Source organism: Tachypleus tridentatus, chromosome 7 (genome assembly GCF_004210375.1).
Source record: "Tachypleus tridentatus isolate NWPU-2018 chromosome 7, ASM421037v1, whole genome shotgun sequence".
Taxonomy (NCBI): domain Eukaryota; kingdom Metazoa; phylum Arthropoda; class Merostomata; order Xiphosura; family Limulidae; genus Tachypleus; species Tachypleus tridentatus.
Window position 1 is genome coordinate 24,656,812 of NC_134831.1, and position 16,615 is coordinate 24,673,426.

The 16,615-nt window shown below is 31.7% G+C and overlaps 1 protein-coding gene across 1 annotated transcript in view; it reads right to left on the minus strand.

Annotated features, from left to right (window-relative positions):
* The window catches only part of LOC143255327 (ubiquitin carboxyl-terminal hydrolase 2-like), a 77,753-nt gene that overhangs the window by 20,125 nt on the left and 41,013 nt on the right, over window positions 1-16,615 (minus strand). Inside the window, exons 5-7 of the mRNA XM_076510797.1 lie at window positions 7,396-7,509; window positions 3,504-3,568; window positions 3,133-3,236 (exon numbers count right to left, since the gene is read on the minus strand). Coding sequence (XP_076366912.1) covers window positions 3,133-3,236; window positions 3,504-3,568; window positions 7,396-7,509 — 283 coding nt within the window. The remainder of the gene's footprint in view (window positions 1-3,132; window positions 3,237-3,503; window positions 3,569-7,395; window positions 7,510-16,615) is intronic.

Genomic DNA, 16,615 nt, shown 5'->3' on the forward strand with positions numbered 1-16,615 from the left:
AGTGTTTTTAAAAATAATTTATTTCTATTTGATTCAGTTAAGAAATTAATAAATCATACGTATTAATTGAAAAGAACGAGTTGTTTACACGTGTAGAAAGAAAAAAATCAGTGAAATTCAGCCATATTATAAATGGAACTGTTATAAACTAATAAAGTTCCTCTGTGACACAGTAGTATGTTTGAAGACTCACACCGCTAAAAACCGCGTTTCGATACCCGTGATGGGCAAATCACAAATAACCCATTGTGTAGCTTTGTGTTCAATTCTAAACAAACAAAAACTGATATAACTGACTATATCAAATACTTTATGTTAGTATTTTTGAGTCACTAGATTTTTGCCTGTTTTTTCTTAAGAATTAATAACATTTCATTATTTTATGAGCTTTTAAAATCATATTTTCCAAAACGTCTACAGAAATAATTTTCATGTTGCCGTTTCTTTGTTAAGTGTCATTTTTAAATCATTATGATGTTTGTGTATGTTGATTTTATTTATTTTTCGAATAAGAATCGAGTTATTGTCGTTCAAAGGTTTTCTCTAGAAATTTATCTCTATCCCTATGCCAAAGAAAAACAATTTTAATATAAATTTAGATTAAGTTTTCCTCAACGTAATTTACATTTTCTGAAAGTACTTATAATAATGATAACTTATCAATACCGTAATGTTTTAGATAGATTACCATTTTGAATGTTGCTTTACAATAAAATTGATCTTATATTTTAAATAAAGTAACAAAAATATTTTCTACTTCATAAAGTTTGTTTGTTTTATGGATTTGGGCTATCTGTGCTAGTCGTCCCTAATTTAACAATGCAAGACTAGAGGGAAAGCAGCTAGTCATCACTATCCTCCACCAGCTCTTGGGCTACTCTTTTGACTGAGAGTGGGATTGTGTAGTCACATTATAACGCTCCCACAGCTAAAAGGGGCGAACATGTTTGGTGTGACGGGATTCGAATCCGCGATCCTCAGATTACGAGTAGAGCGCCCTAGCTTCATAAATAGGTTGAGTACATTATATCCAAACAAATATGTAGCTTCACTACATTCATTGGTAATCATGTATCATAAGACAAGCTACGCAACGTAATTTTCATAAATCTCTGTCGTGAAGCTGCCAAGTTAAAAAAAATATCCCTCCTTGTATATGCATTTTTGATCCATTTAAGACAGCGATTTTCTAGTGCCACTTTTAATACTCTGATTCCACAAAAATCTGAAAGAACTTCATCCGATATCTTGAGTGATATATCTTTTGATGTCATTGATTAAATACTCGTTCCACAACACTGCTGCTTGAGAGATGCAACGATTAATTGGGTATTTCATAGAAGCATCTTGTATACATCTAACATCTGTTCCTTCTCCAGATGGAGATCCTTCATTATATTACGTACTGTTGCTGTGGTTACTTAAACGCCTTTTGCTACCGACTTTTGTTTTGACTTATTCTTAAATGTTACAAAACGCCGCCACATTGGTTACCACAATTGGGTTATAGCGTTATAGCTTGTTGCAGGCTGCAAGATGATCCATATTTCATATACCACTATGTAAAATATATATCCCGTTTTCGAAATTTTATATCCCCGGTCTGAACAGTTTTATGATTTGAGTGCATGACAGTTTTATTTCAGAAAGTAGCGTTATACATCATTGCAAAAATCGATCAATTTTTGGTAGCATCACACAACGTAAAAACACAAAACGATGTCAAACTGCAATTATAATACTTTGCATTTCACGCAGGTTTTATATCGACTGTAACTGTTACGTGGTTTCCTTGTTTAATATAACATACGCAACCCTCTGTAGATTTGTTTCTGTAACACAATAACCTATTTTAAACATTGTTGCACAAATATATGACGTGACACACAAACTTAAATAACATGAGTTAAAGATTTTTATGTATTCAACTTTCCTCTTTACCGACCAGTCTCTCACTTTAATTTTCCTGAAAGCCAGGAATATTTTTTGTTTTTTATGATGTACATATATACACACAGAGAGACAGGTCACGTTTATACTAAGTCGAATAAGATTTGATTATCTCGCAGCATTAGTGAGCATTCATACAGCACATTCGTTCCATTAAACAATTACTCTATGCAGTATTTCCATTTGAAACGTTTCGACTCCATACTCATTTGGAACTAATTTTTATCTCTGTTGCGTCTCTCACAACGAGATTTAACAAAATTTTTTAAATATATTTTTATATGTATTTTATAATTTTAAGTGCTTGAACTGTTTATTTTTAAGTATCCAAAACTTGACAAATTGTACAAATTGTAATTCTAAAAAAATATTATTTTTATAACATAAACCATTAAGTCCAGCTTAACATACTTCACAAATACGGTGTCCAGGAAATAATTGTGATTTACGACCTGATAAACACGAGATGTTTAAAGTCAGGTTTCACTGCAATCCAAACTAAAATCAATTTAACTTAGAATTTCTCGACATATTGTGTGCATAGTTTCTTCTTTATTCATGTGTATCTGTGTACTAAGAGATCATTATGAGCGTAGTAATATGTAAAAATCTGATTTAAGTAAGAACATAGTATACAGATTCACTAATGAAGCAAACGAAAGATTAATCTCAGTTGTAAATTGAGCGATTAGCACTTCATCATTATATTTTTATATTCCTCTCTTGTATACACAAAGAAACAAGTTCAAACGAACATTCAAAACAGAAATCATGGTTTCATTTTTAGGATAAAGTCATTAAATATTAATATCTCAATTTTTAAGTTAGATATTTTTATTGTATTTTCAAGTAAAAGTGAATATAAGTATGACACACTTCTTCAGTTCAACGCTATCAGTGACTATGTTTCTTAGAAGAGAGCTATTGTACAAGTAGCTATTAAAAGTTTTCTATATATAATAAATTCTTACCTTATGTATTCTCAAGACGGCTGGCATGGATATTCAAAACTTTAATTAAAATAAAGTACTGAACAACGTTTCGATTTTCTTGAGTCATCTTCAGAAGGTCGAAACGTTGTTTTGTACTTTATTTTAATTAAATTTTGAATATTCATATCAGACGTCTTGAGAGAGTACATGTTTACTTCAGGTAGTTATCTCGTTATTACGAAATTCTTACCTTAAGAATTGGAAGCGAAAGGTCCCAGAAAGGGTCAAAGGTCACCGAATTATATCCACATACAGTGCATTTGAGACTACTTCTTAACTGTCCAACAAACATATCTGGAAATATAACGATAATGAATCACATAGGTTAGTTTGTTTTAGTTTAACATGGAATATCGAGGAACCAATATAACGATCTGGTTTATTAATTTAAGTTTAGAACCATACATTATTTATAGAACAAATGTTATTGGTTATTTGCTAGAAAAAATATTCTCACAACGAACTAACTTGGTTACGAATTTCTATATACGTATCTAAAACCCACTACAAAATTTATTTATGTTATTCTTATTCAAACGAAAAAATAAAGTTACCACTTACCAACGATTTTACTGTCGTCATATCGTAAGTATCTCTTCCAAGCTTCCATAGACTTTTGATTTTCTCTGAAAAAAACTATGTTTTTATATATATTCTCTATTGTCGCTTTTATACTATTTACGGTATAATTTTATGCATTAATTAAATTAACATACCTGAAATTCGCATAATGAATAAAAACAGAACCATTCTATCACATTTCAGACTTTTACACTGACACTTTTAAGCTACTGTTATGAATGCACTTTGTTAATCCTGATTATGGGAAGATACCAGTAACCTGTGAGAATGAACACTTATGGATATATTCCATAGGTTTAGTTCTGAGACTAGATAAATAATATAATATTTAATTATATTTATATATGTGTAAATAATATGCTTAATACTTGCATCTCACAGAAAACGTAATTAAAACATACTTCGTCAGCTTTTAAAAGAATTTCGCACATAACAGCTGTTTTTCCAACAAAATTTTTTTTATAAATATTATTCTGGTCACTGCTGTGTTGTTGTACTCCATCTGGCCTGAAGAGCTTTGAATTGAGTAGAAAGCGTCCTCAACAACAGAGAAAACGTGCTTGCAATACTATTATATATATATATACTATTCTATTTCTTAAAGATTGCTTTGGGACTAAATAACGAACGTAACGTTTTAAAAAAGTACGTAATACTCCTGATACCAATGTCTTATAACAAGTGTAACAATAAAGGTGGACTCTTTCTGAAATCAACTTAACAGAATGAATATCATCCGTATCGTCCGTTAAAAATGAGGGGTTAGATACTACCACCCTTCACCTCATAATATACACTAACCTCGCATTTCATATCTAACAGAAATAAATACATTTTGCGAAATTAAACTTAACCAACAAACAGGCAGAAAAATGCAGTCGAGACAGTCAAACGTCGGTAAATTCCTTTGTGAGCCAATCAAAATTAAGATAATTCATGAAATGACTTTGTGGCTTTTATATCATGCTGCTTAGCAGCAAAATTATAAACTAATATTATTCTTAGTCTGAAAGTATAAAATGAGATGCATGAATAACAAAACTATTTGTTGATTTCTTAATTTAAAGTCTCTGTTGGTTAAAGAAGGTTGTTTTGATGAATTAGTTGAATTCAGAAACGATTTTAATTTGAGATGATATGTTTACTTTAATGATAAATTTTATGCATTTAACTAGGTGATCCCAATGCGTGTTTTTCATATAGCAAAGCCACAAAAGGCTCTCTGCTCAGCCCACCGAGGGGAATCGAACCCCTTATTTTAGCGTTGTAAGTCCGGAGACATACCGCTGTACTAGCGGGGGGCGGTGATCCCAAACTAATTCTATTTTTTTAGGTTAATTATACTAACACTCACTACACTTATAAGGTTTGACGGCATCCACTAAAACTGTAATTGAACTACTGTATCTGGGTAAATGCATTTGCCTCCCAGTGGCATATTTTCAGGCTTTCACGGCTAAAAACCGGGCAGACAGCCTATTCTGAAACTTTGTGCTTAATTACAAACAACAGTAAATGAATTTTGGCTTTTATGATTCCTCCTATTTCTAAACATGCTCGCCCTTTCAGCTGTGAGGACGTTAAAAGTGACAGTCAATCAACTATTCGTTGGTAAAAGAGTAGCCCAAGAGTTGGCGGTGGGTGGTGATGACTAGCTGCCTTCCCTCTAGTCTTACACTGTTAAATTAGGGACGGCTAGCACAGATAGCCCTCGAGTAGGTTTGTGCGAAATTCAAAAAACAAACAAACAATTAAGACTTAAGGGCTGAGCAGTTAAACATTTCATTGATATTGCGATCAATAAAGCCATTATTTCAAAAATTTTTTCTCCAGTTTCTTCAGGTAACAAGATATCATCTTACAATCCTACCACTGCAATTCACAAGAGCTTTCACCTAAATAAACTTCAAATAACGTAGTAATCAAACTATCAGTATAAGTCTTAAAGAAATCGGTTTACGATATCAACAATCTTAAAATGACCTTTCTGATTATACATTAAAATGTTCAAAAATGTATATGTCTTGTCAATTCTACCTTGGATATTTTGAATTTCGATTGTTATCATAAATATTACTTACTAAAGATTTTAACTCTCGAAAATCTCATTATTTTTCTCTTTTATTTATACATCTACTGATATTACTCACCACGTACCATCCTCACTTTAGTCATTTAATCAGAATAATTACATAAATGTAATATGAGCATTTATTCAATAAAACACATTTAATGTAACACGCCTGTTGACTCTAGGTTGTAATAGTAAGTTATAGGATAACTAATATTTAATTATGTCAATGATTGATATCCTATGGTTAAAATCATTTAAGTAACTGGTACTTTACCTTCCTTTTATTAATAGTAGTCTTTTAACTATATAATTTTTTCCTACGCTCTCACACACAGTTTTCTATGCTCTCGGTTATGAACTAATACTGCCTTTTTGGATCGTAATTTTCAGGTCTTATAGGAAGACGTCTCATTAAACGTGGTAGTTACACAGTTGTTATTGTATCTACTGTGAAAGTAATCTTGTGGACAATACGATTGATGTTTCCTACATTTCTATTAAGCACCTGAGTAAATCTAGTATCATCTGTGTGAATTCAGATTTTATCCTTGGCACTGTGTTTCCGTAATCTTCACCCATATTATATTTATATTTCACATTCAAAGTATTTGTGCACTAACATGATACTTATGTAATCACTACGAGTATCAAAGTTTACACCTTATCTAATTATTTAGTTTTACCTTTAACATCAATTCTTATTTTTAACGCACTTGATAGTCATTACAAGGAAAATTGTGTAAAACGTCGAAATAGTGAAAAAAGCTCATTCTGATGCAGGAAAATTGTTGATATAAATCGTTACAATGATCTCCATGCTAAAATCTTAGTTTGTACATAGGTTATTAATATCTAACATAACAATCTAGGTAAAGACACTGAAACTAATCTCACACGCTTTGATATAGCTTGGTTTAATACTTCTTGAGGTAATAGTTGTAGTTTTGAAAACAAACATTAAGTTCAAGATGATAACTAAATATTTACTAACCATTTAGAAGAAAAACAAACAAAAACAAACTGAAATCGAACTTTTCCTAAGGATATCTTATAACTCGTACACAAAATATTCTGAGTCAATGAAAATTACTTACTATTACCTCTCATTTTGTACAATCTTATGTTTATAAGATTTAGGAGCAACAAATTTGTTTGATTTTATCACCCGACAGCGGTAAGTTTTAACAACTTCTATGTCTTACGAATAACCAACTTCTTTAGGTGTACAGTTCAACAGAAATTGTTTACTTATAATTCTCAGTCTTTATAAACAGGTTTGTTCTTTAGATCTTTTTTATCAAATATTTTAGAATACACAGAATACTATGAAATAAAATGGAATTATATTCAGTGTGAATATCATTAACCTTTGATTAAGAATTATCTTATATACGCGTTTTGTTAAGAGACTAACCAAAATATGTACGTTGTATATGTGTGTGTGTCACTTGAAAGCTACATGTAAAAGTAATGTAGATACTTTACAATACTTTATAGTTTCCAACAAATACTAAATTCTAGCTGACCTGTGAGTGAGATTAAAAATGTTTCTTTATATAACATGATTACAATGTGATAATATTAATAATATTATACACGTTCTATCAAATTAAAATAAGGTCGTATACACATTTATCCACGACTTAAACAATCTGGCAAATGCAAAATTTAAATTTGTGCAACAGGATATTAAGAAAAATTTGGAAATCGAATAATCAGGTACGGAATACATTACAAACTAAAGTAACCACGGTGACAATTTAAAGAAACTTTTACAAGAAATAAAATGAAACTCACGATAGACAGTCATCTATGTCTGATGTCAGAGGACGAGGCTTTGTTGTTACTCTGTTAACGTCTTCATGGAGTCCTTGAAGAAGATAGCGTAAGAATTCTTGAGCATCTTGCTGACTGAAAAAAAAATCAATATCTGTTCTTTTGAGCAATTAACAAATGTAAACAATTTGAAACTATATTTCGATTTGTTTAGTTTTCAATGAAAGTTAAGACTTTTTATGTTTTATAAAATTATGAAGCACTTCAAGCTAGCCATGTGAATAATAAACCTCTATTTAATTAATTTCTCACGTGAACTTCGAAATGACTGTACATGTAGAGTTAATATTCCTCTGATAGTTTTTCCTCATAAACTTATAGCTACAATAATAATTTCCTCAAAATGTTTATTGTTGTCACTCACATAAGGTACCAAACCTGATTTTTATATGGTAGTCATTCAAATTTTGTACGATAAAAATGTATACTTTAAAAGCAGTTAGAAGCTAGCATATCCCAATTACATATAAAAAAATCTGAATCGTTGTTAGAAACTAGGCCAAGAATCCAAATCTCCTAATAATGAAAAACTGCTTCTGACGTTAAACACACACGATATTCGTCAAACTTTTTATACAAACATTCCAGGAAAATAAATGGTTTTCAACAAAATGGAAAAACAGGCACACTGTGTTTTAAAATATTTTTGTCTTTCAATTGCTATTTTTTTTTGTTACTTCAGATACGTTGTAGTTTTTGGAAACGTCGACTAAACCAATTTCAATTTTTAAGTATTTGACTATTTAAGAAATTTCGATTCGTGGCGTTACCTGATTAAGACTAGTTATTTTATAGGATTTTTCTAATAGTTCCTCGTATTCAAAGTCTACTCTACCCAACAATTATCTAACAGTTTCTTAACGTATAGTTCCTCGTATTCAGGGTGTATTTGTTGAAACAACAAAGTTAACGATTTTTTATTTCGTTGTTTCTTCAGCAAATTCGTGTACTGTTAAGTATATTTGTGGAAGCAAAATATCAAAATAAACATCAAGAACATTGTACCTTTATTGTTAAAAATGATTTAAATTATATTGTATTCCAAATGAACTCTAAATCTTTTGACAATAATACGTTATAGTAAAACTATTGCAGAGCATCACAATGTCAATACATGTTATGTATCACGATCGTGAATCTGAACAATAGTCCTGTAGGACAGTTTCCGATGAAAACGTTTTGTCAGAAGGTTGTCCGAAGCATGCCATTTCTCCCTACATGTTTACATAATCCATCAAATGAACAAAGATAATGTTTTACCAACGCCTGCTTGAAAAGTCTTATCAGTCCCTAGGTACTGTGTTTGGCCACTTGAGATGTATCTTTCTATATGGACTATTATGAATATCCATTTCGTTCTTCAGCGGATTAAGTATGTGATGAATGAATAAAAATTATGCCTAGAATTTAACCTCATTTCCGTTGAAAATTGGTAAATAGTCGAAAACACTAACTAACTTGGCATTAAGAAGAATGTACCATATTCGTGTCTTTAACTTGTCCCAGGTACAGTATTCAACGATGTTCATTAATCCACCTTCACAAATGAAATGTCATGTTGATTTTTTCATGAATTTATTCCATTCATTGATCAGTAAAAAACAGAGACATGTTACGGTTACCGTATACATCACTGAGTGTCAACACCTACTGCTTTTTTTTTCCTGACAACGTATATCGTTCATGTTATTTTTTACAGTAAATATTTCTTTACTGGATATGTGGAAGCAACTTGTGCACATGTGACTAGTGTTGCTTTTCTACATTGCGATTCTTCTTGATTATTTTGCATGATTTAATTAACCTCCGACTTTTGTGTTCGTAGATCCTCGCCTGTTAAAAGACGCCGCACTTTGCTTACCACTTGTACGACTTCTACCATGTATTTTTCTGGATAGAACATTTTCTCAAGTTGATTAACATTGTTTTGTTTTCTAATGTCATTATCATCTAAGCATATGAATATTTTATTACATAAAAGACTGTTACCTACATTTTCCAAAAGAGATACATTTTCTGTGGCATCACACTACCTACGAAATATTAAATAATTTCAATGCATTAATTTTAAATTAATTTCTCATACACCGTGACTTTATATTGGCTATGGCTGCTATATGACTTGTTGGTTTAATATAACACATTCAACCCCCTGTATATGGAGATGCTAAGATGTTATTTTATCTTGCATCAAGTGTATCTGAATTAGTATTATTTAACGCCCTTTGTGTAAAAATACATGTTGCTTTCTCAGAAGAGTTTTATCAGGTAACTAATAAGGGATCTCTTTAGCCAGAAAAGATTGTTTGTGGTTTCGGTTTAATAATTATAAAAGATGTTAAATGTTTCTTGGAGGTGGCTTACTTCTGTGTTGATGGGTTTTATAACAAAAATATACACAAGTGTTTATTGTGTTTCGGATTAAAAGAAGAGACAATAGCTTTAGAGACCGCAACAGAACTTGTAACTTTTCTATCATGGATTTCGTCATTTACTTATCTCAGATGTTCTGATGAATAAAAACAGAGATGATAAACATGCGTCGCAACTGTTTACAATAAATAGTCACCATCTGATTATTTATTGTATAAAATCTGCTTCACAGAGGAAAAGAAATGAGAAATGTTAGATTAAATGCATATTATATTGGTCATCTAAAAATATAAGCGACAAAGCATACATCATGTATTCACTATTAGCGAAACACATGATTTCATGTTATATATATCAAACAAGCCTATCATGACATGAAGCAAGTCTTTCAGTAATTTATTGATTGATTTAGAACCTCAGACATCAGAACATATACACGCGATGATTTTGTTTGTTTTTTGTTAAGCACAAAGCTGCAAAATGGACTACTTGTGTATGAAAACTCTGTTTTTAGCGATGTAAACCGTCAGACCACACCTGAGGAGAAGACTACTTTTTTGGCGATAAACTTGTAGTGTATGTACTGCTAGTGTAAAATACGTTGACATATAATTAAATGAATCTCTGTTCATTTACTATCGTGACAGTGGCCATTGTAGAACCAGCAGGATTACATCTAAAGAACGGCCCATATGTCATTACATATTTCAAAATCATGCACCTTTGAGTGAAAACATATAGATGATTTTACTTAAGCCACCCTTTCCAAGAGATTGGCTGTCAAAGTGCGAGAAAGCTGAGTCAGTCATAACAATCATCATTTCTCACGAGACAGAGGAATAATTGACTATCCTTATCTACGTTTCGTGGTTAGAAACTGTAAGAGTGCTTGACATAATAGTAAATGAATAGTAAAGAGAAGATCATCAGGCTGGAAACCTTACTAAACATACTGCATTAAAAAATTGGAACTGTACAGGTCATCCTAAATCAAACAACTAACACTGACGACATAAACAAGTTAAAACTACTTCTGAATTATCATTGGATTATTATATGCTCAACAACTTTGGTACTTGCGAAAAAGAAGTTTGTTTCTGTGCGACAGTGCATTAAATATTCCGAAAGAAAACATTTTCCTGATGACAAAACAAAAGAATGTTGAAATATTATAATTCAGTATCGAAGTAACTGGGTAATAGAAAAATATTGCTACGTTGTAATCGTGTATTACTTATTCAAAAGGGGAGTTTTCTACCACTGGTCATTGTGCCAGTGCTTTCTTTACTCGGTGGTCATGGCATAAGGAAAGCCACCTGGCTTCGTTAATGGATCCAAACAAATAGTACTGGTTGAACGATGTATGTGAAACGTGCAATCATATAGTCGTAAAAGATGGTGATACTATTGTACTGAAAAATTATTTGAAACACACGAGAGACAGTCAGATTATCAATATTATATATTTATGAGCTGCTTATACTGATATGAATTTATTCAAGGCGTGTTTTTATCAAATACATTGAATACAAAAATACATCTCATAGAAAAGATTGCTGTATTTTGTCAACAGTATTTTATATTAAAATGATTTTGGAGCCATGTAGTAGTGTTTAGTCATGCTCTATCTTATAACTCTTCATCTTTACAAGAGCCTTACAACATAGTTTCCATTGCAAAATGCTCTCTAACGAAGTTATTGCACACAAAGAAAAGCACCTTTCCTTATTTTAGTGTTCTATAGTATATATAGTGTATGAGGATCACATATTAATAGTTCTCATTTCAACAGTCGAATTTTACAGAAATTTATCGGTGTTATATCTTTATTGGTACGTCTTCATATGAAACACCATAAGTTTTCATTTCATTCTGCAGATGCATGAGGTATGCAATGGTTGAGTGGGTGAAACTATACCCTGTTGTTTTCTGTATAGAGATCTTTTCATTACATATTACATACACACTGTTGACTGGGATCAATGAATGGCTTCTGCTTAAAATGGCTTTGGTATAACTTCTTGAAGATCTTTACCTGGATGGTCCTAGTACCTCAAGTTGATCCATATTCTCTTATTTTCCATTGCCATTAAGTACAAGAAGTATACCTATATTGGTAATTTTTAATCGACGAATGAAACATGTCTTTATTATTTTAATATTTGAATATATTGTGTTGGAAAAGGCTGTTACACACATTTCTCAAAAGCAATCAATTTCCCATAGAATGTGGAAATGCAGTTCTTAAATATGTTATTTCATAACAACTTTAGAAATGTATATATTATGAAAAGCAAACACGGAGTAGTTATACGCTTTTGCATAACAGTCTTAAGAAGAAGCCTCTTACAAAGGAAACTATGCTGCAGGGTTATTGCCAAGATAAACAAGCGTTAGAAAGAGCAGGACTAGACATGGCAAAATTCACTCTAACGGCATGGGGGGCCCAAGATTGTTTTAATGTAATGTATTCAATCCTTTGTAAACAACTCGAATTACGATTTATTAATCCATTATCTAATATAATGGATGTTATTGTTTGTGCCAAATTCCAACCAATAACAAAAACTGTTAAGCCAAGAAACTAATTAGATATTTTTGGGTATGAACTCTCTAGAGCTTAGATATACCCTGTGATGAGATAAGTATAAAATGGCACACATTTAAATGCTGACTATCCAAATGGATGAAGCAACTGTACGTTATGAATCATAAGTACACGTCTTGGGGTCAACGCGCAAATGTCACAACCTTAACCTTTTACAAAGTTTTCTTAACTGTGGTAGTATGTATATGATATCAGACTTATTTTCAACTATTCAGTTTACTCTGCATTGCTTATTTAGCCACAATTCTTGGTAGAGAAGAGTAAGTACTAGATACAAACATATTAAAAAACTGTACATATTACATGAGAAGTTGCAGAGATTATGTAAATAAAGGATCCAAATTCTACGATGAGCAAAAATATTTTCATTCACAACATGAACATCACCTTGTGTTCCAGCTTGTCAGAGGTTTAAGTCAGACTGACATAATCAGTTCAGAGATATATCCTAATCACAGATACTTTTTTAACATATTTGAATTTTGAGTAAAACAGAGCTGTACATTTTAATAAAAACTTTCCACTTTTTAGTTTGGTTATTGTTAATCTTAAACCTACACAGTGAGCTATTTGCCACTGGAATCAAAATCCGAATTTTGGTGTCGTAAGCCTGTAGAGCTACTGATAGTTCATGGGGTGGCGCCACATTTTGTGTATACACACCTAGTAAATTCGAAATTATAGTCAACATTATGTTATCCAATATGGAACATACTTTGTACACATTTGGTTAATGAGGATCCAGTTGTTATTTGGAAAATTACTGGATCTGTATTTACTTACCAAGGATGAATGAGTAGAGTATTGTAATTCATATGGACTGCCGTAATATCTATATACAAACATTTAAGAAAGCGTTGTCATAAATAAACCAATAAAAGTGACAATGGAACCACCTAATTGATGTGTGAGCAGCATTACATATCATATAGTAAAATATTGGACTTTTAATGAAGATGTTTACACTTTCGTTTTAAGCCAGTAAATTCCAATGTACCTACCTATATTATATATCAAGTGGTTATTTTAGTATTATTATTTCATATATTATGATAAAAATTAAACAAAAACACATGGAAAATTAGTGATGTTCTGATTTATTCGGCCTCAAATACAACACTATCAAAACACATATAATGCGATTTTCTTTCACAGAGATAATCTGATAAACTATTAATAAATTAATTTTTTTTTCAGTAAATGAGTAAAAATATTTATAACCAAAAATCAACAAATTTAATTTTTCTGTTCATTACCTTAATATGAGTACTTTAATATGAAAAACAACTTCATACACACAAGACAGTGTGTTCCTTAGATATTCCCAAGGCTAAATGAACAATACACTGGTAGGCGTTCAGCAAAAATGTTAGGCATTTTTTAATACCAGTGTTACTAGTTACTAAAGGAACGGGTTGCTTCGATGTTTTCTATTGATAATGAGTAAAAGCAACTCCTTTAGGATATTTATGGCTGGGCTTATTAACCTTCCACTGATGGATGCTTATCTACAATTTATCACTATAGATATGCAACAATCATTGCTAAATGGAATAATTTGACATTTCGGTTTGTAGTCAAGAGAATAAAGATGTGGACAGCCAGAATGAAAGAGGTATAAACTCATAAATAAAAATAGAATCTGGAGAAGTCGAAATACCTGCTTGAAAACTATTCCTTCCGTAATCGAAAACAAACTAACGTTAGATAACAATGCAATGTATTAAAATGTTGAATTTATTATTTAAGCGCTATATATTACGTGATCTCTTCTGTAATTAACAATAAACTGAAGCTAAGTAACATGTTAATCATGTATAGTGAAACAACTAAAGTGAAAATGGTTTTTATAATGTGATATGACATACAATTAGTATTTTAGAAATTCATCAACAGACTTATGTAAGTAGCTTCCACCACAGAAAAATATGTCATATTTTATACCTTTGTTTAAATCATTTCCGTTTTATTTTGCTGTTTTTACATTTAAAAAAATGAATCAGAGCCCGATTTGTTAGGAACAAAAGTAAAGCCAGATGGATGTCCCATTTACAAAATAATAATTTTACAGCATGCTTGCTTTGTAAGTGTGAACAAAATACTCTGTTTTAATTAACAACCGCTTGCATTTTTATTACTATATTTACGGCAGAGCTACTAAGTCTATCTGCTGTAATCCCTAATTTTTGAATAGCGACCAATTGGAAGACAACCAGTTAGCAATATCCTATCACCTAACAATTCACACCGAACAATATATCTGAACTTATATCATCCTAGAATTGTGGAATTATGTTTAACATTTAAGAAACTGACATAAATCTATGTGTAAGAAATGTAAATGTACACAAGTTAATCCGCAAAGCATGTGAAAACAAATGTAAGAACATATACCACCAACTTAGCACGTATTTACACCTTCACACAGCTCAAGATAATGTTTAAATACAGAAAAGTGTGAGTGAGGTAATGACATTCATGATGATGGGCCAGAAAGACTTCATTAGTTCAAAACATGTAAAAGAGAATTCTGCGAATTCAGGAAAATCTAGATTTAAAGGCATTTATTCTATTCACGTCCAGAACTTTATTGCTTTAATTATACAAACTAATTGTTACTATTCCAAAATATTCTACAAGTAAATCATATTTTAACAACATGGTGAAGTGTATTACACATTCAGCTGTAAATGGAAAATATTCCATACAGAGTAAGTCACAGAGGTGATCAGAAGAAAAAAAACTTAAGTGATGAAATAAAAATGATGATTATCAAAGTTTTCTAATGTGTTATTTTTCGAGAACACAGACATAGGAGAGACTATCATGACTTGTAATGATTAACAGTTAATAATGGGGTCTTATCTCGTGATCTTTACACAACCTGGCAAATGACTCCTTGTAATCTGACCATGTCAATCAACACTGTACATAACGACATTTAATAGCTGATAAGCGTTTCTGGTGACATCATCCTTACACCACTCATCCCTCATGTAACGTTTTTCTCATAGCTAATTAGCGCATCGCGTGACGTCCGTGTAATCTAAATTTAATCAGAATCGCATGACATATGAGCCGCAGTCATCTGAAAGCGGTCTCCAGGTAATTATCACCACTTTTGACATCAGTACCAATCATCCAAACAGCGTAAGGCGGCATTCTCTGGGTTCTCAGGTGTCACTATTATAGCTAGTGTTTTTACTTGTAGCACATCTCACATTGTTCTTCCCTCACTTTAATTAATACATATTATGATGTCTCCCATACTAACTTACAAAACCCACATTCCTTAACATTCTATCACTTGTTCATGTTGTTATATTTTAAACAATATACTACCAGTTGCTCTCCTTTAATGCTCATCTTATTAAATGGTATATTACCACTTCTTAATATTGTTTTAATAATATTTTTTTGAAAAACACACCACAGTTTATCCCTTTTCTTCCATTTCATTGAATGATACATTAATACTTTTCCCCTTCTTCTTTTCCCTCTGTCAATAACAGAATTTTTATTTTTTCAGTGACGTATTATTTCTGTTTCAACAAAATACTGTCAGTTATCCTTTTTCGATCTTATGTTCGATCTTACGCTGTCTGATAGTCGTACAAATTAAAAGTAGTTCTGCCTCATAGTTTAAATACAAAATGCTTCGTTCAGCGCAAAGCCATCATGTCTGGCTGCCTGCTTGATTTTCGTAATCTATTTCGTGTAGGAGGACGACGGTTTCCAAGTGCCCATTTCAACATACCAATTACACAGAGACTCATAAACATGGACAGATTGCTTATTTCTTTATGACCCGAATGTATGAGTAGTTGCTTCTGAAAGGATTGTTACCTATATTTTGAAAAGAGATCAGTTTTAAATAGCATCATACTACTAAACAATGACAAAGTGTACAATAGGACAACGACTTCAACAACGACCCTCTGATGCGTGTGTCTATGTTTCGGAATATACATATTCCATTTTCAGTATGCCACATTGAAAATGGTAAATTGTTAAGCACAAAATTTTATAAAGTTTAAATTCCTTAAGCTTTCCTTGAAGGATTTTGTTTTGATTTGATTTGTTTTGAATTTCGCACAAAGCTACTCGAGAGCTGTCTGTGCTAGCCGTCCCTAATTTAGCAATGTAAGACTAGAGGGAAGGCAGCTAGTCATCACCACCCAACGCCAACTCTTGGGCTAC